This window comes from Panthera onca, chromosome E3 (assembly GCF_046562875.1).
Source record: "Panthera onca isolate mPanOnc1 chromosome E3, mPanOnc1 haplotype 2, whole genome shotgun sequence".
Classification (NCBI taxonomy): Eukaryota; Metazoa; Chordata; class Mammalia; order Carnivora; family Felidae; genus Panthera; species Panthera onca.
The window spans coordinates 38102806-38128877 of NC_138354.1; the positions used below are offsets into that span (position 1 = coordinate 38102806).

Consider the following 26072-nt stretch of genomic DNA (forward strand, 5'->3'; position numbering starts at 1 on the left):
TGTCCAGCCTTCGCCGAAGCGCCTCTGCTCACCCTGACTTCACCAGGGATCGTCACGTGTTGCCAGAAGCCCCGCCCCCGCGCTGACCTCATGGCTCCGCCTCTCACCGTGACGCCCTGCTCCAAAGCCTACCCGCCTCCTTCTGACAGACGCGCGACGGCGAGCTGCGGAGGTGGCCGTTCCTGCTGCTGCGGCCGCAGCGGGTGCCGCGGGGTCGGTGAGTCGCCTCGGCTACTGGAGACAGCTTCCCAGGGAGCCTCCCCCAGGAGCAGGGCTGGGCGCTTGCGGCCCCCGGGGGGAGGGGGGATGACCTCGGACCGCGGAGCCCCCAGCCCCCGCCTGCGGCGCCTGCGCGGTGCATGTCGGGCACTGTGGTCTCCCCGGCCCGCGGAGCGCGCCTCAGGCGCACAGACGGACTACATCTCCCAGAGACCTTTGGGCGGGCGGGGGGCGGCGTGCGCGCAAAGCCCCGCGGGGCTGAGGGTCTCGTCCTCCCAGCGCCTGGACCCCGGCCTGTTTCGGCGTTCGCTCGGCCTCGGGCGCCCGGCCTCCCGAGGTAAAGGGTCCCCGGGGGCGGCGCAGCGGGAGCTGATGCGATCTAGAGCGGCCCTCGGGGTTTTGACGTCGCACCGTCGCTGGGTTGGCCGGCTCCCCGCGGGGCTGTGGTTCCAGCTTCGCCAGGCCCGGGCGGGCGCCGGGGCCCGGTGCCCTGGGGGCTGCCGGCCCGCTCTTCGGGGTCCTGCTCGCTCATCACCTCTCGCACATCCCCTGTAGGGAAGGTCGGGGAAATACCGTCTCCGGCTCTCCGCGGCGGCTGTGTCCTCGAGGAAAGGGGGTCGGGGGCAGGGTCCTTGTGACGGAAGCCCCTGCTGAGCTCCTCGGTGACCTTGGCAGGCCCGAGGGGCCCGCGCGCCTCTCCCTCCCCCGCCCGTCCCCGCTCGCCGACGTCTGTAGGTCTCCGCGTCCGCGCCCGGCCGGAGGCAGTGACCTGGCCTGGCTTTGAGCCCGGCTTCGTGCCGTCGAGGACCTCGGTGTAGTTGAACTCTCGCAGCTTTTTCTAGCCCGGCTTTGGGCACTCGTTCGTGGGTGTGCGTTTCTGTTTTCCTCTAAATGTTCCCAGGAGGCTTCTCAACAGGTGTCAGGTAAGGAGCTAGCGACTCTGAGTTTCTCCTGTGTGGGTTTGAGATCCTCTGCCTCAGAATCACCAGGGCAGGGCCTTTGTTAAAAGGGTTGGTTCCTGGGGGCAGCCCCCCCTCCCCCGGGTTCTGATTCAGCAGTTATGGGATGTGCCCAGGACTGTTTAATAAGCTCCCCAGCTAATTCTCAGTCACATTTGGGGTTGAGAAGCTTTATCAAAGTGAAGGACGGAGGTCCTGGGGCAGAGCATTTATACCAGGTTTGTATGTAACCTGGTCCCTCCTGCAAGGCGGCCAGTGCCAGGATAAGTGTGATCTCTCTCCTTGGCACTTTGTTTCTTATCTCCAGGCTGACTTAGGAGTTGGGTGGGAGGAGGTGTGCCAGCTCTGCCTTGCCCTCAATTCCCACATTTAATTATGAAGATTTTGAAAGATACCTAAAAGTTGGGAGAACTTTACGCTGAATGCCCATAGGCCACCACCTAAAATTTAGAATATTTTATTGGATTTTATCACAAATCTAACCAACAGGCCACCTTGTGTGTTTATGTATATCAAAGTCAGTGTGGACATCAGTCTGTGTCCCTCCCAGACAGTTAAACACATATATAATAGAGTCGTAGAATCTTGCATGTTGTTTTTTAACTAACAGAAGCCCTGGGTGTTGAAGGTTTATCTCTCTGTCTCCCACCCCTGAGGAGCTGAAGGAGTTTCGAGGTTTTTCCATAGGATGGGCCTGTGGAACCAGGAAAGAACTTTACACGTGCTCTTACAAAGACTTGGAAAACAGCGGCCCATGGCTCCAAAATCACTAAGAACAGAAACATGGAGTGTGGGATGTAGGGTAATATGTCAGGGACCAAAACTGTTTTGAGGGGCCACGAATGAAATGTATCCTAATAGATTGCTCCGGCATATCATGCCAGCCATAGTGATAGGTTGTCAGCCTGAATATTCTGTCTCTGCTCTTCACAGAGTAAGCTTGCTTGGTTTGAGCCTGCCTGTTTGGTGTATTTTCTAAAGCTCCAAGGGAACAGCGCTGCATAGCCCAGTTGACAAGCTTTGAGTCCCCTGGGCTGAGTACTTTGTTCTGTAGCCACAAACACCAACCCTTAATCCTTTCTGGTTGTCTGAGAGGGAGAGAAGTGACCAGTCCTGTGGAAATTTGTCTCCAGTTTCAGAAACACCATTCAAAGGGCATGCACATCTTTTTATCCATGTAGGACACAGGGGACTGTGGCGGTTAGAGTCACGGCACCTTATATTGATGTCTGTGTCCTTACATGAATGGAAGCGGTCACGCTGGTGGGAAGGCAGCATGCAGGGGGAGCTCAGCAGCTAATGTTGGCCCTCAGTGGGGAGGAGAGAGGAGAGCCAGGCTCACAGGGGTGGCGTGAGGTTTATTATGCCTCCACAAAGGGACTTGGAAATGGAGTGTACAGAGGGGGAGTGTGCCAGTTTCTAGAACCCCACAGACGGCTTCCGGCTTCTCATCCTTGCAGTCGGGACTCTCCCAGGCACGTCTACCCAGGAGATGGGAATACTGCATTGCAATTCAGTGCTGCAGAGGAGAGGGGCGCTGGGCCTGGGCCTGTGGCAAAGCCTCTCCCCGGAGAGGGCAGCCCACCCAGGGAGAGGCAGGTCTGGTTGCTCTTGAGCCTGCAGACCAAGCACCTCTCCTGCTCTGTGAGTCATCAGGTTCTGGTGACAATGGCGGGGTTCTGGGGCCAGTACTGTCTAGACTCGGCAGACCGTGCTGGGGGCACTTCTGTCGCTTCCAAGCTGTGTGACCGGGCATTTGCCCTCCCAGAACCTCACTTGCTACATCTGTGATAGGTGAAAAGCAACACCCAGGTGAGATAGACCTGTGTCTGTTCTCACTAAAAGATTAGTGTCCCCTCATGGCAGACGAACTAAAACCAGCACAGAGCCATGCAGTGCAGGGTAAGGAAGTCCAGTGACCTGATTGCTTCCATAGAAGTGGTTGTGATGTTTTTTGGGAATGTCGGATCAATTTTCCGGAAAGCGTTTGTCATCGTCATTTTGGTGCTCCTTATCCGTGGGTACTATGAGCCCCTTCGTGTCCCCTTTGTGGTCTGGCCACTGGGAGCCCCAGCACCACTGATTCTTACCACGAGTTCTCATGAAGGTCCAGTAAAAACTGGGGATGTGCTGGATACATGATGTGTCCAATAAGTGTTGATTCAGTCTGAATTCACATCTTTTCCAATGTCTTTGTTTTCCCTTGAAGGAGAAGTAGAGGCCAGGGAAGGCAGAGGAGGTAGAGAGGGCTGAAGGTGTGTCCGGGGTGGGGTTTGGGGAGAATTCGAACCCTCTGTTACTCCGAGAGGAAGTGAAACTTGTCACAGTCCTAATCAGTATTAAGGGCAAAGGTCTTAGAGGCTGGGGAGGCAGCAGCGAATGCAGCTGTGTTTGCAGGGAGTTCTCTTTGTACCTGCTTTGGGCCCACCTGGCAGCGTCCTCACCTGTGTTGCGTCTCACAGCTGAGGAATGATTCGGAGGATGGCCAGATACTGGCACAGCAGGGCTGAAGGGGGTGATGCTGAGGGGAACATGGGCTGTCCTGGCCTCATAGTGAAAAGTGCTCTAGGGCATTGCCTGTGACTCTAGAAAAGGGGTCTTTTGGATTTTTGACCATAAACAAAGGCGTTTTCATCAGGAAATCAGGGACTCTATCTCTGCTACGGCTGTGTTCTGGCCCCGTGGCTGTGGGTGGTGGGCATTTGGGCCAGGAATAGCACGGGAAACCTGATTAGGCTGACCTCAACCCTCACGGACTCGCTTATTTTGTATACCCATGCCAGGGACTGGGCTAGGCCTGTGGGGACCCAAGTGGGAGAGCCCCCCCCAGTTGCTCTGGTTGGGAGGTGAGTAAAGTGTGAAGGGAGTCACAGGGAAGGCAAGGGGTCCGGGGAGGTGTGTGGAGGTTGAGGGAGGGTTCTGGGTACGGTCCTTTCATAGGGGTGGGGTTTGCTTTGTTTGGAGAAGAGCGCATTGCAATCTGGGTGGCTGCAGTAGAGTGCAGTGGAGAGACAGGGAACATGGGGCCAGGTCTAGACTCTTCCCCCTTAGACCTTAACCAGTAGGTGAGAAAGTGGATCTCAGACCTTTCTGAACCATGACATTGGCAGGGCTTGCCAGAGCAGGGCCAGAAAAGAGTCTGGAACACCTCTCAGACATCCGTCTTGGGGACTGGGGCACTGCTAATGACATAGGGCCTATGGGATGGGGAAGAGCCCCTGCCCAGAGTCCCAGCCAGGCTGCATTACTTATCCACTGAGGCGGCCAGTATTTGACGTGCTTCCCAGCTGTGGAGATATTGGCCCCAGACCCTGTCTGTGCTATCCGGGAGCTGCTGGTTCTGCTGGGGAAGCTGAGCCCTTGACCCTAGTGTTCTGTTTCCCCTCTGCTCGTGGTGACTCTGGTGTCCCAGGCCTGGAATCCCCACCCTCCTTCCTGCAGGGCCCACATGGCCTGAAGCCTCTCCAGTGCCCTGACCCACAGAAGCCCCTTCTCACCGGGAGCACCTGCTGTCCTGGGTTCTCATCTGGGTTTTGCTCAGTATCTTTTGCAAATTCTTCCTGAGTGTGAGCTAGCTTGGTCGCAGGATGTGCAGCTCCCTGAGGGCGGGGACCACAAGATGAGTGACCTCCATGGAGGGGCCCATGAAATGTTGGCTGAATTAAGGAGTCAAGAATCTAAGTCCCTTGAAAGAAAGAAAAGACAGACTTAGATAGTGACAGCTGTGCTGGTAACGCTGGCCCTTGCCGGTCCTGGGAGAGTTCCTCACTGCTCCAGGCTGGAAGGCCCCCTCGGACCCCTTCTCACCTCTTGGACTCTTGGGGCATTCTCTGCTGTCTGAGGCTCAGGCCTCAGTTTCTGTCCTGTGTAGACAAGCTGTGGTTATGTGTATTTCTGTGTGCATTTACCTGCTTTGCCTGTCCCAATTCTCTGTGGCCCCACTCAAACTGGCCAAAAAGAAGGCATGCCTCCTAGAGGTGGGGGCTGAGTGCTAAGGGTTCCCAACCTCTAGCAGCCCCCTGTTGATGTCAGGACTTTGGGGACCCACATTAGTACACCAGGCATCGTGCAGGAAGTAGAGAGCCGTGGGACAAACGTACAACCTGATTTCCCAAGCCCTCCATCTCACTTGGAATAAAAGTGGATTTCCGCTAGCTGCCTGAGGACCTGGCCTGCCTCCCCCCGAGGGCCGGTCTCTCTGCCCTCAGCTCCTCCCACTCTCCTGGCACCCACGCTCCCCAGCCCCCAGCGTGGTGTGGGCACACTCCAGGTCTCTGCACTTAACCCTCTTTGCTTGGACCTTCTTTGCACAGCTGTGCACGTGGCCTGTCCCATCTTTGGCCTGAGGGCTGCCCACTCTGAGAAACCCTCCCTGTTTAAAATTGCATCCCTGTAGCACTTCTTCCCTGCTCCGTGTGCCTCCATGGCATGCATCACTGTCTGACAACTGTAATCTTTACCTGTTTCTGTGTTCTATCTCCCCCCAAATGTAAGGTCTGTTAAGACATGTCTTTCCCCATCTTCAGGGCGTAGGTAGTGCCTGGCTTATAGGTGTGCTGGGTGTTTATGTATTGAAGAAAGTTGCATAGTGTGTCTGCATTTCAGCTGTCCTGTCTTTGTAAGGGCTGGTAAAGTCCTGAGGTGTAGGGACCATGGTCTGCGTGTGCCCTGGTGCTCTGTGAAGTACAGGTAATACATTGTTGAATACAGAGCTGAATTCCCAACTGAACATTCAGTGGCTGGGTTCTAAAGTCGGCTGGTGGAGCAGACACCTCATGGTCCACCTGCCCTGGAGAGGCCTTGAGTTGTCTGTGAGCTCAGAGGCTTGCAGGAACTGGGCTCCTGACGAGGCCGTGCGGGCTCCCACGTTCTGGTCCTCCCCAGCCCGGCCTTCACTGAGGGAAAAGCGGGGGGACTGGTCAGCTCACTTGAGTTGTTTTCTCTTTCAGTTCTGGGTGAGTGAAATCCCTGTAAACTCATGGCGGCATTCCCGTGTGCGTAGCCCTCTGTGGGAGTGTGGGATCCGCTGGAGCATACTTTTGAGTACGTGTGAGAAAAGAGACTGGGCTGAGACCGGTGCGTTGAATGCACATCGGGCACGAGGCCGGACCCCTCTCCGAGAAGCTGGGCCGGCTCGCAGTCCGAGAGCAGCCGGGGGGGGTGGGTGCTGCCTGTCCTTGCCCGTCACTGGCTGCCGCACTGCCCCCTGCCTCTGGTGGGTGTTTAGGTGATGTTTGAAGAGTAACGAATGTCAGCTGAGACTCTGGACTTTGTGATCTCTGATCTTTCTCGCCTGAAAGGTGGTCTCTAGATGTGTGACTCATAGAGAAGTATGCACATGGCCGTAAATAAGGCAACTCCAGATATAGTGTGAGCTCCCATTTTCCCAAGGCGAAGATCGAAAATAGTTCTTCTGTCCCAAGTGGCATGAGTAAACTCTTTGGGCCAGATGTCCGTTGACAGTGATAGGAATTTCGTTAACCTTCCATATACTATTTCTTGTAAGGTAATTCAAAATACGGGTTAGGTGTATTCCTCACTCACGTGCGGAGCACTTTTGTTCCCACTCTTCCCTTTCACCTTTGTGGACATCATGTCGTCGTGGACGCCAGCCCCGCCTGACTGGCACGCTTCAACTGGAGAGCGTATCCCTGGACTGTTCTGGTTTCTCAGCTTTTTCCATTGATCCTGCAACATAGCTTCTTACTGTGTGCTCCTCAGATGCTTGTCTCTGACAACATCCAACCATTGCAGTGGTCTCCAGGAAGAATTACTCATCTGCAACATGTCGACTGGTTTTGGCTTTTTTTCACTTGGTGCCATCCAGACGACCTCTAGCAGCATGTCACACTGGCACTGGTGAGGTTGTTGCAACTCCTGTTCTGCACCCAGCTGTGCTTTGTTTAAGATAATTGGGAGAATGCCCTGCAACAGGAAGGATGTAAATGATGTACGAATACTTCCTCACTGCCTGGGCAGGGAGACCTGGATAAGGTCTAGTTAAGCTCCCCTGCTGGGCCAGCAACGACGCTGTAGTCATTTGTGTCTGAAGTAAGATTCTAACAGCCGGGTGGCCGTGACTGTCGTGGCCATGTGGCTTGGTTGCACGTAGGGCCTCGTGCTTTTACATGGATCAGAATGGTATGTCTTGATCTGAGATAACTGATTAAAATGGAGTCAATGCAAAGACTGCTTTGTGTCAGCTCAGTGCAGGCAGAGGTAAGGATTCTTTCTTTTCAGGGCTTCATGGTTGTCTAAGTAATGGTTCTGTAGATTCTTCCTGCTTCTAAAATTAGCTGGCCCTTTAGTTCACAAGCCCTGCCTGTCCGACAGGTGCAGATGACTGGTTTATTCATTGGGGGCTGTGGCTCTGTCTGTTTTCCACCCCCGTTCCATCCTCCTCCTCCTCTGGTCTGCGTTTCCTCCTCATCCTCTGTCAGGCTCCGGAGGCCCATCCTGCTGGGGGGCACCTTTGAAGGCGGAGGAGATGCTGGACCACAGGTCAGAGGCCTGGCCTGCACTACCAGCGCCTGCCCCAGCTGCTGGCCTCAGGCGAGCCCAGTAACCTTGTCCGTCTCGGTTTTACATGCGTCCATTGGGCTTTTCTTCCTGCCCTCCTCTGCCATGTGACCTGCTGGCTCCCCAGGCAGGGTCTCTGAGGTTAGAACTCCCTTGGATAGCCTTTATGTTCCAGCTTACGGGTCTGGACCCTCAGTTTTACTGGAGGACGCAAGGTGCCCTGGTCCAGAGAACTGGCTCCTGCTAGCAGACTCTTATGGGACCAGCGTGAAGACCGTCACACCGCTTCTGAGAGGAGAGCTGGGAAATCGACAGTCCTCGGGTGTGCTTCTTGGACTATTGCTTTTCCTGTAGGCAAAATTCGATTACAATTGGAGGTATCTTTCAGGATTGAGGAGGAATATGCCTACATTTATGAGCCTTTTTGGGAAGGAACCAGTCAAAGGAGCCGCTCATCCTAGAAAAATTAGAAACTACAGGTAAAACTTTCAGTATGTGTGTTTGTATATAAACAAGTGATCCAAAATCTTATTACGTAGAGAAAACAATTCTTCACATTTGGTGTGTAATTTGTATGTAAATATATATCTTTAAAGTAGAATCACAGGGCTCCTGGGTGGCTCAGTTGGTTAAGCATCCGACTTCGGCTCAGGTCATGATCTCACAGTTCTTGGTTCGAGCTCTGCTCTGTGCTGACAGCTCAGAGTCTGGAGCCCGCATTGGATTCTGTGTCTCCCTCTCTCTCTGCTCCTCCCCCGCTCATACTCTGTCTTCCTCTCTCTTTCTCTCAAAAATAAACATTAAAAACTTAAAAAAAAAAAAAAAGACAACCTTTCCACCTCTGAAATGGGTCTGTATCATGTTCTGGGGCGAAAAATATGCTGTATGGATAAACCACGTGGGTAACCAGTCCCTTTGGTGGAACACAAGATGTTGATACATACAAACACTTTGCATGTGACTCTTTGCTTACGTGTTCACTTATCTCTAGGACAAGTGCTTTGAAATGGAATTAGTCAAATAGAATGAAGAGGTAGCAAAATTGTCCTCCAGACAAGCCCTCCTAACCTGCTCTGCTGTGGCCTGCGTGCTCCTGACACTCGGGGACTCAGAGTGGTTTGCTGAGGCTTTGACAAGAATTCAGCATGATGTAAATTGTACAGTTATTACCGTTGTCATCGTCACAGCTCCTGGAGATCTTACTGCTTTTTAGTTTAGACCCATTCTTTGAGTCCTATCTGTCTGCCTTTTGATTTTGCTTCTAAGAGCAACCAGTGTATTTTCTCTCTTTTAATTGTGGACTTCTCATGCTCTGCTTGCGGCTCCATAAATACAAGTGACATGAGCAAGAATTTGCGTTGAGCACCGTGTGACAGGCTCTGAGCTGTGTGCTCCTCCCAGCCTCATTTATGCCTCTGCACACGTCTGCGGGGGCAGGGGCTGCTGCTGCCATGTTACACATGAGAAAGCTGGGGGACCAGACGGCTGGTGTGGGGTGTGGCGCCCGGGCACTGGGTGAGGATTCTGTCCTTTCAGCTCGACCTGGGACTTGAGGGCGCAGGCCTCCCTGTGAAAGGGCACCGGTGATGGCTCGTGGGGCCATTGGCCTGGGCTGATGTACTAGCTGTTTGACACGGTGATCGGTGATCGTGATCAGGGAGGAGCGTGCAGGCTGGGTGGGATGAGAGAGGCAGATGGGAAAACCAGATCTGCTTTCTAGTCCTTTCCGTGTCTTTAGCTTGTTTTGAATATTTAGAATTCCCCTGGCATCAGATAAGCCCCTATTCACGTGTAAAAATACGTCGTTCGCAGCCACCAGCGATGCTATCTGAGGGAAGGATTGTCTCTCATCCCGCCTCCATCGGTAAGAACAATGGAAATGGGCCACAGGCAGGATTTCCCAGGCCCTCTGGGGCTAGAACTTGGCAGCTCAAGGGCCTGCTTGGTGAACCTGTGCGGAGGCTAGAGAAAGCCAAGTCCATGGGAAGTCCACGATGGGAGCTTTTCATCTATGGACCACTTGTCGACATACCTTCAGCCTAACTAGCACTGTACCTTCTTTTAAAGCATTTTTAATGTTTACTTTTTGAGAGAGCGAGCGCACGCATGAGCCAGGGAGGGGCAGAGAGAGAGGGAGACACAGAGTCTGAAGCGGGCTCCAGGGTCTGAGCTGTCAGCGCAGAGCCCGACGCGGGGCTTGAACCCACGAACTGTGACATCATGACCTGACCCCAAGTCAGATGGTTAACTGACAGAGCCACTCAGGTGCCCCTAGCACTGTACACTTTTTTTTTTTTTAATTTTTTTAACATTTATTTATTTTTGAGAGAGAGAGAGAGACAGAGCATGAGCAGGGGAGGGGCAGAGAGGGAGAGAGGGAGAGAGACACAGAATCCACAGCAGGCTCCAGGCTCTGAACTGTCAGCACAGAGCCAGACGTGGGGTTTGAACCCATCAACTGTGAGATCATGACCTGAGCCAAAGTCGGATGCTCAACCGACTGAGCCACCCAGGCACCCCAGCACTGTATACTTTTAATGACACTTGTATTCCTTCCTTGAGAATAATCAACTTGAAATTTACCAGTCGTGAGTAATTTCCGACTGTAGTATGAGAATTGCTGGAAAACTAGCACTTCTGTTTCTCTTTGATTACTGGAATTAGGTCTGGCTGCATTTACTTGGAAACCCAAAGAAACCAACTTAAAGCAAGTTTGTTTCTTTCTCACACGGAAGAGACTGGAAGTGGTAATCTCAGTGCCTGCGTGGTGTCTCTGGTGTCTCTGGTCTTCCACGGACTGGGCACCGTCACGTGTCTTTGGTGTGGCTTCCATGCCCAGGGTCACCTCGTGGTCAAGCATGGCTCTGGGAGCTGCTGCATCCATATTCCAGGCAGCGGACAGGAGGGCAGGAGGACGAAAGGTGGCTCCCCTCTAGCACCTTCCTGCCAGTCCTTACATCACTACTCTATGACTCACTGGCCAGAGTGTAGTCATGTGGTCACAGGTGACTGGACAAAAGGCTTGGGAGTATCTTAGCTAAGACGTTGTTGCCCTGAATAAAAATGGAGTGTGGTGGTCCACGTAAGGAAACTGAGGCTCAGAGAGATTCAGTAACTTGTCCAAGGTCCTACAGTCTGTCATAGTGGGCAGGATGCCATTGAACCCTGTGCTCTCAAAACTTTATTGCTGGTTGAGAAAGAAACTTGACATCTTTGTTCCTGAAGACTGAGTGGTTGGGGATGCGGGGCACCATTTAAGATCACAGGCCAGGAAAGAAGAGGCCAGGGCGCTGCTGTGGAGGTGCTGTGGGCTTCCCGGCCCTTGACCCTGCCTGTTGGTGCAGCTCCCCTATGGGGGTCCACGGTCTGTGTGCTCCGGCAGAGCAGCCCCCTGTGGCCGTGCAGCTTGAACGGGCTCCAGGCTGGGACCTGGCCACCCACAGCGGTGTGGCCTCTGTCCTTCACCTGTCACTCCCCATCCAGCCGCTGCTCCCATCCCCTCCTTGGCCTGCTGGTCTCATTAACTCCACCTCCTCCTGGCTTGCTCGGAGAGCCACTCCCTGACCCCCAGAACGTGTCCAGTTTTTCTGTGCTTTCAAAGTCCCCTAGACTACACTGCACACTTTGTAATTAGGTTTGGCGTTTGGTGTGGTTATTTAATGCCTGTCTTCCCCTGGTCGATTGTGAGCTTCTGGAAGGCAGGGACTGTGCTGTCGCTTCCTGCATGCTATACAACTACTGTTGTGAACCGACAGTTGGTTACTCCCAGAAGAAGCACCGTCCCACCCTGCAAGGACCTCTGTGAAGTGGCGATCACACAGACTGTTAAGCCCAGCCCGGGGGGCTTGGGATAACAGAACGGTGCATGGTGTTGCCCCGGAAGTCTGTGACCGTCCCTGGCAAGTAAGTCCCCCAGGCAGTGACACCTCCCGTTGGCCTGGTCCTTCCGTGGCTTCTCCACATCCACGTCTCAGTTCTCACACAGCCTCCAGGGAGGGCAGGTAAGGTTGGGATGATGCACTCACGTGTGGGCCGGGCCTCCTGTGAGGGGGTTCAGCAGGGGGCAGAGCGGGCTCTCCTTCCCCCTTTTCTGGGTGGCTCTTGGACACCGAGAGGGTGTTTGGCTTGTGTACCCCGGGCCTCTAACCTTCCTGGGCAGCGGGTGCCCGTCTGTCCAGCACGTGGGAGGCTGCGGGCAACTTGGAAAGCTGAGTTTCCCCAACAAATCCCAAAGTCCTGCTCCAAGCCAGGTACCTGGATCATGCATCCTGGGGACAGAGGAGCCCCTCTGGGGCCAGCTGGCTTCCTAGTGCCACTGCTGCCGGGAAGGTGGTTCCTCCAGAGGGGGGCAGTGCGCAGGCCAGCCGGCCTTCAGAAAGGTCCCGCAGCTGCTGCCGCCCGGCTGCCCTGCCCCAGGCTTTCAGGCAGATGCCCAGAGTGTCCGGGCTGAGCACCCTTTCCAGGGGCGTCACTGCCTGTGAAGGTGGGCCCTTTGGGAGCAGCCGTCTGGTACCTCGTACATAGCATCTCTTCAGGAGTCCCACGGAGCAAGTGGCCTCAACTTGGCTCTGTCACCAAGGAACTCTGCGGGACTGAGCTACTCAGAGGGGGTTTGATTCTGAGACACCCCAGGATCCTGTGGGGAGCACACACCGGGACCCCCGCAGTTGTAGGGGCAGGAGCTGTGTTGCAGAGATTCCGAGTCACCCCAGGATCCTGTGGGGAGCACACACCGGGACCCCCACAGTTGTAGGGGCAGGAGCTGCGTGGCAGAGGCCTTGGTGCCTGTTTCCTTTTCTTGCCTGTTGCAGGTTGTTCAGAGTGAACGATGATAATAGGTGCCATTATTCGGTGTTCTGTGCTAGGTCCTGAGCTACTGCACACACCGTTGACCTTAAACCTTGCTCCAATCCCCCGAGGTAGGCATGCTTTCCTCTATTTACAAACTCTGGAATCTGAGACAGGGTGAGGTCACACAGCTGGAAAGTGGTCAGCTGGTGTGAGCTGGTCAGATGCTTCCTGGAAAGCCCACGTCCCTGGGCGGGGCGGGCTCACCGGTTCGGCCACTCCGGCTCTCCCAGCTCTCCCTGGCCGTGGACCCCCTTCCAGTCTGCGGGCTCCCCTAGCCCAGCAGTACTCAAGCGGTGATGCGTGCGGTCTCCTGGAGGCTTCCGGGAGTCTGACGGTCACAAATCCAGTGACGCTAAGACGTGGCATCGCCCTTCTCAGCGTGCTGGCTTTGCTTTTGTGGCGCAAAAGCAGCGAGGACACCAAACTGCTGTTGGGATTCTGTTCACCACACCCACAACTCCTACGAGAGAAAGCAGTAAAAATGATTAATTTTATTAAATAATCCTGACCCTCGAGTACACATCTTTTTAACATTTTACACGATGAAACATGTGACAGATCAATGCACACACCAAGTATGATAGATGCCCCAGGAAGAAGCACATGTATAGTCATTTGACTTGTGAGCTGAACTAGCTTTTTCGTGGTGCTCCACGTTTCCTTAAAAGAACGACTGATATACAAACCACGGTGACCTAGGCTTGGAGATTTAGTGGGCATTTTCTTCAAAATGAACAGTGAGCCCGCTACTTCAAGGAAAACCATTGCCCTCTGTTTTTAGAATTGTCGCCAGTGATAAATTTGTTCTTCTGTTTGTGGCCAATGATAAAACGAACTTTCAAGGGGAAGTTAGAATTATGGGAAACTTGTATCTGCCACTGTGAGCTTGACAGTTTCCCATTAGTTACAGACTCTTCTGATGAGATTGGAGGTGTTAACGGTGTGATTTGAGTGTGGGGAATGCTACGTATCGTAAGGTGTGTCAGCGCTGTTACCTCTACGTAATTGGGGTTCTGTGTTTTCCAGATGAGCCACGCGTGCCGTTAGAAGCCATGCACGTGTAAAAGAGCCATTCGAAATGCAGAGTAGAAGAACGAATTGTTAACAGGCATGGGAAAAATTCCCTAAGGATTCAGATTCCATATTGTAGCTAACCTTTGAGAAGGTACCACTTGTCAGGTTTGGCTGTGGTATGAAAGAATGTCCACAATTACGGATCTGAAAGGACTATTCAAATGCCCCTCCCATTTCCAGATACTTATCTGTGGGAAGCTGGATGTTCTTTAGTACTTCAACCAAAACAACATAGCACAGCCGACTGGAGGGAGAGGCAGACAAGAGAACCCAGCAGACTTCTCGTAGGCCAGAAATTAAAAAGGATTCCAGACATGTAAAACAATGCCAGTTGTCTCATTACAGTTGTTTAGGAAGGTAGTTGTTTGCGAAGGTAGTTATTTTAACTATTTATGTTGACATGTAATGCATTTATTGTTTTTTAATGAATTAATAAATACTTGTAAAAAGTCCTCATTTTTCATTTCTAGTATGGCAAGTATTGGTAGACCACAAAAACAAAACCTTTTTGGAGTCCTCAGTAATTGAGTGTGAGGGAGTCCCGAGACTCAGAACATTAGAGAACTGCTCTTGCAGGCCCCTGGGGAGACTGAGGCCACAAATTCCTCCTTCTGGGCACTGTCCTCCGCCTGTGTCTCTGCCTCCTCCCCCTGTGCCCCTCCTCCGTCCTCCAGGAGAGCCCTCTCATGCAGAGATGGGTCTTTGCACCAGGCATTCTGTCCCTGCCCTGGGTCTGGGGTCCTGTGGGGGCAGGGCTGGGTAGCTCTTGGCGGTGTGCGGGGGATGGTTCAGGTCTGCAGGAGTGTGTCCTGTGGGCCTGGGCCCGGGTCCACCCAGCTCCCGTGGGAAGCCCGCCTTGGATCAGCAGCAGCTTCTGCAGCAAAGGGTGAACAGTTGGGAGCACAGTGGAGCTCAGAGGCATTTCCCAGGGCCCCGAGGTCTTGTGCTTGTAACTCCTCCCTGTGATGTGAGGGGACAGAGGAAAGCAGCTGAAATCGGTGCACCAGGAGGTGAATGCCTCCTCTGTGTCACCAGGGACCAAAGCTGCCCATTGCTGCTGTGTCCTAAAAGTGTATTCTTTTCAAGATTTTAGCCAAGCAAATAATACAGATACCTCTTTGTTTAATAGATGTGTGTGTGCTTGCGCATGTGTGTAATGAAAGAAGTCTCACCTCTCTTGACCGTGACTGCCAGACTTCAACCCCAGAGACGATGATCTTGGTCTGGGTGTTTCTTCTCTGTCTCTTTGGTTTATAACGGTGCACACGCAGAGACAGATAGCTACACCTGGGTGGGTTTTGCTTTTGGGGGATGTAATTATAATTCACATGCCATCCAATCCACCCTTTTAAAGTAAACAGTCTGGGGTGCCTGGATGGCTCAGTTGGTTGAATGTCCAGCTCTTGATTTCGGCTCAGGTCATGATCCCAGGATCGTGGGATCGCGCCTCAAGTCAGGCTCCATGCTGAGCGTGGAGTCTGCTTAAGATGCTCTCTCTCCCTCTGCCACTCTCCCCCGATTGCAGGCTCTCTCTAAAATAAAGATAAAGTGCCCAGTTCAGTGGCTTTAGTATGTTGAAAGAGCTCTGCCACCTTCACCGCTGTCTGATTCCAGAGCCTTATTGTTCCCCCCAGCAGACGTGTGTTTTGACCCTAAAGGGCTCTGCTCCCCTGCACAGTGAGTCTGCCAGGCACGTGTCATTATCACTGTTCATGCAGCCTGGTCAGGAGGCAGGGGTTCTAGTCCCAGGAAGACCGAAGCTCACAGAGGGTCTGTGACTCGCTCAGGGCCACCGGCTTCAAGGCCAGGGCTGACTCCAGACCTCCACACTCTCCATGTATGCCCTGTTTTCCCGTTAACCGGTGACCGACATGAGGCAGATCCTTGCCGTGCTGTGAATGGGAGAAGGGGGTGGGGTCTTGGGTTCTTGCCTTCCTGCCCCCACATTGGAACCGTGTCCTGTCCTTGGAGCTGTCCCGTTCCTCATCTGCTTAAAGTATTGTGTTGGATGCAGACAGGGCCTGGGATTGGTGGGGTGGGAGCAGGGGTGGTGAGGCAGTAAGACAGTTTTGCTTGGTTTCATGGCCCCACAGCCTAAAGCCCCTAGCAGGCACCTCAGGACATCATTTCTTTCCTCACACCTGGGGAAGCCTCACTTGGCCCCTCCAGCTCATCAGAGGAGAAGCAAGAACCTGTCCATGGGCATTAGGCCTGATTATTCTCTGTGGTACGGCTTAGGGTGGAACCCACCTTGGGGTGCAGGGCAGAAGTTTGTATTCTGCAGTGGGCTTGCGCTGAGTGCCAAGTGGGGCCAGGCTCCAGTGGCTGCTGGTCCAGCAGGTGGCACTCAGGACTCCACGGGGCTGAGGGAAGCTGTGGGCAGCTTTGCAGAAGGGGCCTGGCTCTGTGCCCGGGAGATCCATGCCGTCCCCCCAGAAGCCTTAGCACCTGCTGCCCTTGGGAAAGTGAGATCACGGCAGAGACAGGCCAGCCGTAGGTCCACAGACAGACAGACGTGGAGGTGGCTTTCATCTCAGTTTAGGGTGACTTGAGTAATTCCATTCTACGTGGACGCACAGTGGGTCCTAGCCTATGTTGATTGTGGGTGTGGGGGCCAGGCTGGGCCTCAGGTGGCCCCATCCTGTCTCTCAGTGGGCCAAGGAGCACATGCAGGCCTGCCCGTGCGTCTCTTGCCAGCGACCACTCGGGACCTCTCTCCTGGGCATACCGCCCCCGTCCTTTGGGACTCTACTGAATCTGTCCTCAGCTCCCCAGGGCCTTACTGTCCTGTGGCAGGCCATGGCCCTTTCCGTTCTAAGGGCTTTCTTGACAATCTCAAGGAAATGAGTGTGCAAAGAATCACAGTGGACAGCACGGGGGGTGCTGCAGGCACAAGGTGTATCTTACAGTCCACAGCACCTTCTCAGGAGTCTTGAGCCTTCTAATTCATGAGCCACCTGGCCCAAGCTGCCTCCCTCCCCCAGCCAAGGTCAGGACTGTTACTTCCAGGGCAGCCTCAATCCTGAAAATGCAGTCAAGGGGATACTGATGTCCTCTGTCATTTTGACTCGAGGCTCCTGTGACCAGGTGCCAACCAGTAACCTAACCTCCACCCTGCACACATTTCCAGATCCTGCTTAGTTTCAGCCTCTGGAAAGCAGTTCTGTTTCCCAAGGGTCATTGGCTTGTAAAGTAGGAGCTGTTGGGGCTGGGGCATCACTTTCATCCAGGACTAAGTGGGAAATCCCTCAGTGTCCCTAGACCTTCACTGGAAAACAGGGAAACAGGAACTGAAGGCTAAAGAGAAGCCATTGAAAACACCTGACACTGTGATTGTAAGGATGTGTGACCCTAGGTGTGACAGGAGCGTGCTTACTTTCTCAAGGTGGGGGTGTTAGGAGGGCTGCCCCGTGGGACTGAGGGGGACAGGTTAGCACCCGTAGCAAGCACCCCGGGAGTGTCCAGAGACTGCCTCACCAGGTCCTCACTCAGGAACATCTCTTGGACTTCTGAGGTTGTGCAAGGTGTGGGGGGGTCTGTGTTCCTGGAGTACACTGCCCTTGAAGCCTGCATGGGGCGTGCCCCTGACTGGGGTGCCTGCACTGTGACTCTGTGACATGACCACTTCGTTTAAGAATTGTCCTTTTTGGGGGGCACCTAGGTGGCTCAGTTGGTTAAGCGTCTGACTCTTGGTTTCAGCTCAGGTCATGATCTCACGGTTTGTGAGATTGAGCTCCGCATCTGGCTCCACGCTGACAGCACAGAGCCTGCTTGGGAGTCTCTCTCTTCCTCTCTGCCTCTCCCCTGCTCACTTGCTCTGTCTCAGATAAACAAACTTAACAACAAAAAGAATCACCCTTCTTGTGTGATGTGCTTTGGCTCACGGAGGGCACCTCTGCTCCTGTATGGAGTCCTGGTGTCCTGGGTGCCCCGTCTCTCTGCCCTCACACCCGTGCGCTGCTGGGGACCGAACTGGGAGACTGAGAGGCCAGTCTTGGGTTTCCAGGACTGCATGTTGACTTCACTGAGCTCCCAGGACCCCTGGCCCCCAGACCCCCCTCTTCTGTTGGGAACTGCAAACCGACGGGGACAGGGTCTGGCGGCCTTCCCTAGCCTCTGGTGATACATGCTCCGACCAGGGTGTGATCTCAGATTACACGTTTGCATTTGTAGCTTAATTTGAGCAGTGTGCATTTTTATTGGAAAACTGTTGTGCTTTTGGACATGTGGGTTGGTTTTTTTTTTTTAAGATCATAGCAGTCTTACAGTTTTTATTACACCTCACATGATGCAGTTTTGTGGCATGCACATTGGTTTTATATTGGGAGGTGCTGGGGGGTGGAGATTGAATTCCAGAAAAGTTGATGATCCGTTTTTCAGAAACCTTTTTCCATACCGAAGGGGCCTACCCCAGTCTCTGCCACAGGTCACAGTTCCAGAAGGCAGCTGGAGGATGGTTCGGTTTGGATGTAGAGGGGAGGGGAGGGAGTAGGGGTGAGACAGGGGAGCAATAGAGCCCTGCTGTGCAAGGGAGGCATGGAGGCAGGTGGTGGTATGGTCTGTGGCCCGAGTGGCAGTGTCCCTGTGCACACTGCAGGTGTCCATGTGGCTGGCAGCTGTGCCTGCTCTAGGAACAGCAGTTGACTCAGTCGGGTGGGTACCAGGGGAGGGCCTTGCCCTGTGTGGCGGGCTCGTGCCATCATTATGACGGTGGAATTCCAGAAGCAGAATCTCGTGCTCTCAGAAACCATGGAATTAGATCTAGATGGTGAAAAGGCAGGCCACTCTTGTGTCTTCAGAGGTGGCACAAGTGTGCATGTGGCCCCGGGACACGGGGGTGCCTGGAAGACCCAGACTGGTTCCTCTCTCCCAGCACCCGAGAAGCTCTTCTTCCTGGCTGGGTCCCTGGTGAGCTGGGACCTGGAGATAGACAGTGGTGCCACCTCAGGGGCATCCCAGATGGTTGTAGGATAGGAGTTTAAGGCAGGTATTGGCCCATATCAGAGAGACTTAGTGTAATACAGAGTGTTCCGCTGATGCAAGTCAAGTCTCTTAAGGAAAGCTGCCTTTTCCTGCCGTCGGGAGGGTGCCTGGTGGGCTGGTAAGGATCCCCAGGCCCAGCACACACATTCCAGTCCTGCCTAAGCGGACCTCGTGTGATGCCCTTTAGAGACTCTGTGGCCTCCCTTTCTTGACCGTGCACTATTGAAATTCTCCTGCAGGCAGGGTTGGTTGGTGGGAGAGTCGTGCCAGGGTCCTAGACTCGACTCTACCTCTTATATGCCATGTGACCTCAGATAAGTCTCCTCCTCCTCTTATATGCCACATGACCTTGGATAAGTCCCCATCATTTCTTGGTTTCCATGTCTTTAAAGGATTATTAGAAGTAGCAACTCAGTGGGGCTCCTGGGTAGCTCAGTCGGTTGAGCGTCCGACTTCGGCTCAGGTCATGATCTCACAGCCTGTGGATTCGAGCCCCGCATCAGGCTCTGTGCTGACAGCTCAGAGCCTGGAGCCTGTTTCAGATTCTGTGTCTCCCTCTTTCTCTGACCCTCCCCTGTTCATGCTCTCTCTCTGTCTCAAAAATAAATAAATGTTAAAAAAAAAAATTAAAAAAAAAAAGTAGCAACTCAAAAGAACAGGTCATAATATATAAACTCTTGGGAGATGTTCTGCTTCATAGTGGTCAAAGAAGTAAGTAACCAAGTTGTCATTTTAACATTACAAATTAGCAATTAACAGTAGTATCCAAAGTTTGTACTGTAAGTTGCCATCATCCTTCCCAAAAAGCACAAAGTGGCCATACCCTTGGACCTAATAATTTCACTTCTGGCAGGTTTGACCAAAGGAAATAACCCAAGAAAATGAAAGAGTGTTAGCCAAAGGTTTTCTGTCTCGCTCTTTTTTTTTTTTTTTTTTTTTTTTTTTTCTGAAAGTAACAAGAAGCCTTCTAAATGCCTTAATAAGGGTTGGTAAACCGTGATGGGCCCATTTTAGGGAATATTAAAATTGATGGTCGTGGTGTCTTGTAAGATGGAGAAAATACACGTGACACATATTAAAACCGTCACACCAGCAACTATATAAAAATATGGGTGACTGCATAAGACAGGCAGGGATATACAGAGAGACTGGCTGCGTGAGATCGGGCAATTTTTTTTTAATGTTTTATTGACATAATCAAATATATGATTTCCCCATTTAATGCGTGAGCTTCACTCTTGTATTTTTAAAATTTTCTTTATTTTGAGAGAGCACAAGCTTGAGCTGGGGAGGGGTAGAGAGAGGGAGAGAGAAATAACCCTAAGCAGGCTCTGCATTGTCAGTGTGGAGCCTGATAGGGGCTTGAACTCTAGAACTGTGAGGTCATGATCTGAGCTGAAATCCAGAGTCAGGCTTAACCGACTGAGCTACCCAGGCGCCCCAATTCACTGGTTTTTAATATGTTTTGCAACCATCATTACTACCAGTGTTGGCAAGGAAACCAAAAGGAAACTCCGTATTCATCACTCTCTGCCCACCCCCACCTCCTAAGCCCTGACACCCATGAATATGATTCTTGTGTCTGGATTGGCCGGTTCTGGATGTGAGGAATCACACCGTATGTAGCCTTTTGTGTCCGGTCTCTTTCACTGAGCGGCCTGTTTTCCAGGTTCATCCAGGCTGTAGCATTCCACTGTGGGCACACATCAGCACATGTACAGTTGGGCTATCGACCTATCAGTGGTTGGATGCTGTCAGTTGCGTACGTTTTTTGGCTACTATGAAGAATGCTGCTGTGAACATTTGTGTACAAGTTTCTGTGTGTTTTCCCCGTTCTCCTGTATACACACCTGGGAGGGGAATCACCTGGGTCATGTGGTAATTAACTGTATTAACCTTTTGTTTTTTTTTGTTTTTTTTTTTTTTTTTCAACGTTTTTTATTTATTTTTTGGGACAGAGAGAGACAGAGCATGAACGGGGGAGGGGCAGAGAGAGAGGGAGACACAGAATCGGAAACAGGCTCCAGGCTCCGGGCCATCAGCCCAGAGCCTGACGCGGGGCTCGAACTCACGGACCGCGAGATCGTGACCTGGCTGAAGTCGGACGCTTAACCGACTGAGCCACTCAGGCGCCCCAACTGTATTAACCTTTTGAAGAACCACCAGGCAGTGTAAAGGTGCTGTGCTTTCGTGTGCCCCACCCCCAGCAGTGTGGGGGTTCCAGTTTCTCTACATAATACTTGTTACTTTCTCGTTGTGGTAACAAGAAATGGTACCTCATTGTGGTTTTGACTTGCATTTCCTTTTGGCTAGGTGTTCAGCTTCTCATGTACTCATTGAACATTTGTTTTTATCTTTGGAGAAATGTGTATTCAGATCCTTTGCCACTTTTTAATTGGGTTTTTTTGTTAATGAGTTAGAGTTCTTTATATAGATATTGTAAATACAAGTTCTCTAGCAGGTAGAGGATGTGTAAAAATCTGTGCCGTGTGCAGTCTCTCCACTTTCTTGGTGGTGCCCTTGAAACCCAAGCTTTTAATTTTACTGATACCATTTTATTTCTTTTGCTGCTTCGACTTGGTCTCTCAGGCCCTGCCACTGATGTGTGAAATTTAACGAGGCTCCAGGCTCCCTCTGCCCCTGTAGGGTCGTCTGGGGCCCTTCATCCCCATGTGGCTCTGAACTTCACTTGTGGGCCTCTAGGACAGAGATGGTTTCACTGCATGTCTCTCTGTCCTGTTTAGAGTTAGTTCCTATTATTTTATTTCACTTAAAAAAACATGAAGGCCTACTTCAAAATGCTAATTTCTAGCCTTCTATGCTGGGCACAGTGAAAAGGAGGGGCCTTGCTGAAGGAGACAGGATGCCAACCCAGGGCAGGAAGGCCCCAGGTTTCCCGTTTCTCCCCAGGGCCCAGCAGCAGGTGCTCAGGGAGCCTTGGGAGGGAAAGAAGTGAGGGAAATGTTTGACTCTGCATCTTGTTTCCTACCCGTCCTCAACAAGCACAAGGGCCTCTGTGCCGCATGCACAGCGGCTGTGAGAGCTGGGGAGTAGGGAGACGCCTGTTCTCATTTCTTCCTGCAGTGGCTGTGGGTCTGTGGGGGCCAGTCTGAGCCTGCTGGGGAGGGACTTGGGACCAGCAGCGGAGAGGAAGGGGACCTGAGTGGGTGGGCAAGTGGGAGGGTGCTGTGCTGGGAGGGGCGGAACCAGCCCCGAATGGGGGAGGGGGTGTGGCTGAGACCTGCCTGTTCTCCCTCGCCCACCCCCCAACAGCTCCCCAGAGGCCTGCGTGTCTGCGTGGCAGTGGAAGGAGCCTCTCCTGCTTCCCCTTCTGAGTGCCTGGGATTCGAGGTAACAAGTCTCCCAGATCCTCTCCCACAGGCAAGCCACGCAGTGCTCCGGCACGGAGGCAGCCTGCTGCCGTGAGGGAGGGAGGGAGGGTCTGCCTTACCATGTTCTGCCCTCACAGGGCACCTTTGCCCTCTGGCTCAGATGCAGGAGCATGGGTGATGGTGCAGGATGGTGGCTTTGGGCCTGGCATATCCTTGGCAATGGTGGGGCATCTCCAGGGCCTAGAGGGAGCCCACTGACTCCAAACCCCTTTCCTGAAGGAATTAGTCCTAGTCCATAAGCCCTGTCCCCACCCAGAGCACGGAGATTTACGTGGAGGAGTAAAATAGACTCGAGCTGCAAGGGCAGGGCACACCTGTGGGAGCACTCACGGGAGGCTGTGTGCTTGGGCTCCGAGGACGGTCACAGGACGATGCCTGACCAGCATGCAGAGGCTGGGAGCTTGGTTCACGTCTGGGTTTTTGTTCCAGGCCCAGGAGAAGCAGCAGAGATGTCCAACGAGCCACCCCCTCCTTATCCTGGAGGCCCCACGGCCCCCCTTCTGGAGGAGAAGAGTGGAGCCCCACCTACCCCAGGTAGGGCTCAGTGCCCCTGAGGGTCCCAGCTCCTAGAAGCTGGTGCCTGACTCTGCAGCCACTGCCCTCTGAGCTTCCTCTTCCTGCCCTTCTCTGTCCAGGCCGCACCTCCCCAGCTGTGATGCAGCCCCCACCAGGCATGTCGATGCCCCCCGCAGACATCGGTCCCCCACCCTATGAGCCACCAGGTCACGCGATGCCTCAGCCCGGCTTCATCCCCCCGCACATGAATGCAGACGGCACGTACATGCCTCCAGGTAAGTAGGATAGGGGAGCACAGGGTCTGCCCTGCCCAGCACCCAGTGTGTTATCTGGGCTGCCGTCCACCCTTTGGTGTAGGCAGGTGGTCTGCCTGCCGTGTGTTCTCTAGTAAGGGGGGGGGGGGGGGTGCCTCTCGGTGTGGACAGTTGGGGGTGGGGCACAAGTGTCCTAGAGCAAGGCGCTGCTGTGCAGGTATTGTGGGCAAACCATGTGAGCCCTGGTTCCTGCTGGGGGTAGGGTTAGCTCCTGGGAAGGCTCCTCGGGCCTGTGAGAGGTACTGACTCATGGGTGCTGCAGGGGCCTCTCCCTGCCAGGGTGTGGAGTCTGGTGGAGGTCTGGGCTCCTGCTCACCCAGCAGTTCTCCAGAAGGACTCCTCAGGCTGGAGAAAGTACCAGGGCTCTTGCACAGGCGGCCCCAGGTATTTCAGTGCAGGATCTGACGCTGGTGGGAAGGAGAGCCCTGTGTGCGAGAGGGGCTTGGGCTGGTGTGCGGCAAGGCTTTCCCTCCTGTGGGACACAGCGCCCCGTCCCCTTTGTGCCAGAGGCAGGGAGCACACACATGAGGTGGAGACCAAGGAGAGATGAGGCCTTCTCCCAGCTCTGCCATGTCTGGCTGGACCAAGTAGCTGCTCTGTCCTGGTGCTCACAGGGTCGGGACCAGGAAGGGCTGGGAGACTGTCATGGTCACCTTGGCCCAGGACCTGGTCCCTGAGGCCTCATTTTGTGTCCTGGGGTCCTTGGGGCCTTGTGCTTACCTCTCACGTGGGGCAGGTGGCAAGCCAGCCATGTCTTTGTTCTGTTTTCTGTGCCATTTCAGGTTTCTACCCTCCTCCAGGCCCCCACCCACCCATGGGCTACTATCCGCCAGGGCCCTATCCGCCAGGGCCCTATCCTGGCCCTGGGGGCCACACTGCCACAGTCCTAGTTCCTTCAGGGGCCGCCACCACGGTGACGGTGCTGCAGGGAGAGATCTTTGAAGGTGCGCCTGTACAGACGGTATGTCCCCACTGCCAGCAGGCCATCACCACCAAGATCTCCTATGAGATTGGCCTGATGAACTTCGTGCTGGGCTTCTTCTGCTGCTTCATGGGGTAGGTGGTGTGGGCGCCTAGAGGGTAGGGGCTGGAGTAAGCTTGGGTGCCCTCGGTGCCCTCAGTGCCTTCTCCTCTGACCTCCGTGCCTTCCCGGTCTCTGATTCAGGTGTGATCTGGGCTGCTGCTTGATCCCTTGCCTCATCAACGATTTCAAGGACGTGACGCACACGTGCCCCAGCTGCAAAGCCTACATCTACACCTACAAGCGCCTGTGCTAACGGAGCCGGGACTGGACTCCCTGCTGTCAGTCTGGCCCCCTGTGCTTCTGCTCCCCTTGCTCAGTGGCTCGCTTCCCCGCTCCCACTTGGGGATGGAAGCCGTTCCACCGGTCCCCTGGAAGTCCTGTCCTTTTTGGCTTGCCCTTCCCTGAGCATCTGACTCTTCGGCAAGAATTCTGTTGGATTTAAGGCCAAGGGTCAGCGAGTGGCAGGGGGATGGCACTGAGCCGCATGTTGCTGGTTTGCTTGGTGTTTGTGATGAGGAAGATAAACTGGGAAGGGTCTCCTCGCACGGTCTCCCTGCTGGGGTCTCTCTCATTCCTCTTCTGTACAAAGTATAGATTTGGTCCTGACTCTCCCTGGGACCAAAAGCAGCCAGAGCAGAACTGGGGCCTGCACTGGGGCTGTATCTGTAGCCACGGTTATTTCTGATCTGCTGGGCCGAGAGTGGGGGAGTGGACCCAAGCAGGACAGGGACATAAGGCCTGGCTCTGTTTTGGGGTGCCAGAAGTGGGCATGAGTATTAGAAGGAATGACTCTGGCCCTCAGAACTTAGAAACTCAACACCTTTTCCAAGTGCCCAGGAGTCACCTGGGGCAAGGTAGAGAGGTTAGCACACCTGCAGGTAATGGGGTAAGCAGTTATGGCTCCCGCTTGCCAAGAAGGGACTTGCCTCTGGCCCCTGCCCAGCTCCCTTTCTGGCCACCCCTCCACAAACCCATCTTTGCTCGTGCTAGAAGGAACACCCAGGAGCCTAGCCCATCTGCCATCCTTGCTGTGTGTGGGCAAGACCTTTGCCCAGGGGCTGGCGTAGCCCGGCCAGGACTGGAGGGGACGGGGACCGCTTTGCAAACACGCTCAGATTTGCAGTGCGTTCATGGATCCTCTTCCCAGTAAACGCTGGGCCCCTTCTCCTGGCTGACTTGCTGTCACTGTGCTTGTTTCAGCAGCAGGTACTGCAGCAGGAGCAGCTGTGGCACTGGACTGGGACAGGCTGGGGATGAGGAAGGAGCAGCCACACGTGGCGGAAGTGCCCTGGTGGACACCTGCCCTGGGCCTGAGCCCACACTGTATTTCCTGGTTTGTCTGTGAACTTGATCACGTGGACCGCTGTACCCACCGCCCCTCTCCTCGTCTCGCACTGCCACTGCATGGCCTCCTGTCACTGTGAATCATGGCTGCTCTCAGTTTGTAGTTTCTCATTAAATTGGCCCTTTCACTCCCCTGCCCTGGGCCTCTGCTCTCTTGCCTGGCTTCCTTCTTCAAGGGAAAGAGGGTGGGGCTAGAAGTGGTCAAAGGGCAGGGGCTTGAGTCCTCAGGGTCTTAGCACTTATGACGCACTGACTGCCCAGAGAAGACAATAAGCCACTTGGGAATCCAGTGTGAAGGTGGACGAGCCCTGGGATATATGAGTCCACTTCACTGCACTGTAGGGTCACCTTACTGTCTCTGATCCTGGTCTCACCCGTCTCCACACCATGGCATCTGCCCACACGGTCTGCAGGCTGGAGTCCCCTGGCTTGAGCTCAGGGTCATCCCACCCTGCAGGCAAATACCCTCACTCCCTTAAGCAAGACAGCAAGCCACTGGGGCTGAGGCTTCTGGTCTGAAGGCTAATGGGAGGTAGGCAATCGGCCCCCAGGTTGAGCCAGCTCCTTCCCTACCCCTCATCTTAACTGTGAAGTGGGTTGGCTTGGTCACGAGTTGAAGACAAGTTTTCCTCACCATTTAATCCTTTTTTGAATAAAAGTTTTGCAGATCCTCAAAATATAAAACAGGAAACAGATTCCTATCAATAAAAGTATTTAAATTCACATTTGTATTTTAGACCATGAATTGTTACATAATGCTCTTGATCCTTATTTATAAACAAACTTTCTCAAAATGTAGGAAACCTTCAAAGCACTTCTGAGAGAAAATCACAAGACCAGATGATAGATTTGGCTCTGGGCAGAGGGCTGTGAGGTG

General features: G+C 53.7%; 1 protein-coding gene across 6 annotated transcripts; it reads left to right on the forward strand.

Moving 5' to 3' along the window:
* Positions 1-87: 87 nt before the first annotated feature.
* Positions 88-25918, forward strand: CDIP1 (cell death inducing p53 target 1). 6 transcript variants are annotated; one of them, XM_060648341.3, is made up of 7 exons: positions 88-217; positions 21879-21956; positions 22427-22531; positions 22633-22788; positions 23610-23883; positions 23993-24129; positions 25055-25918. In XM_060648341.3, the coding sequence occupies exons 3-6, from the start codon at positions 22447-22449 to the stop codon at positions 24102-24104; spliced, it is 627 nt and encodes a 208-aa protein (XP_060504324.1). In that variant the 5' UTR covers positions 88-217; positions 21879-21956; positions 22427-22446; the 3' UTR covers positions 24105-24129; positions 25055-25918. The 6 variants fall into 6 exon arrangements, with proteins under 6 accessions (XP_060504324.1, XP_060504320.1, XP_078296256.1 ...); XM_078440130.2 differs by adding an exon at positions 12509-12616 and having other exon boundaries at positions 123-217; positions 23993-25918; XM_060648337.3 differs by having other exon boundaries at positions 89-217; positions 23993-25918.
* Positions 25919-26072: the final 154 nt, after the last annotated feature.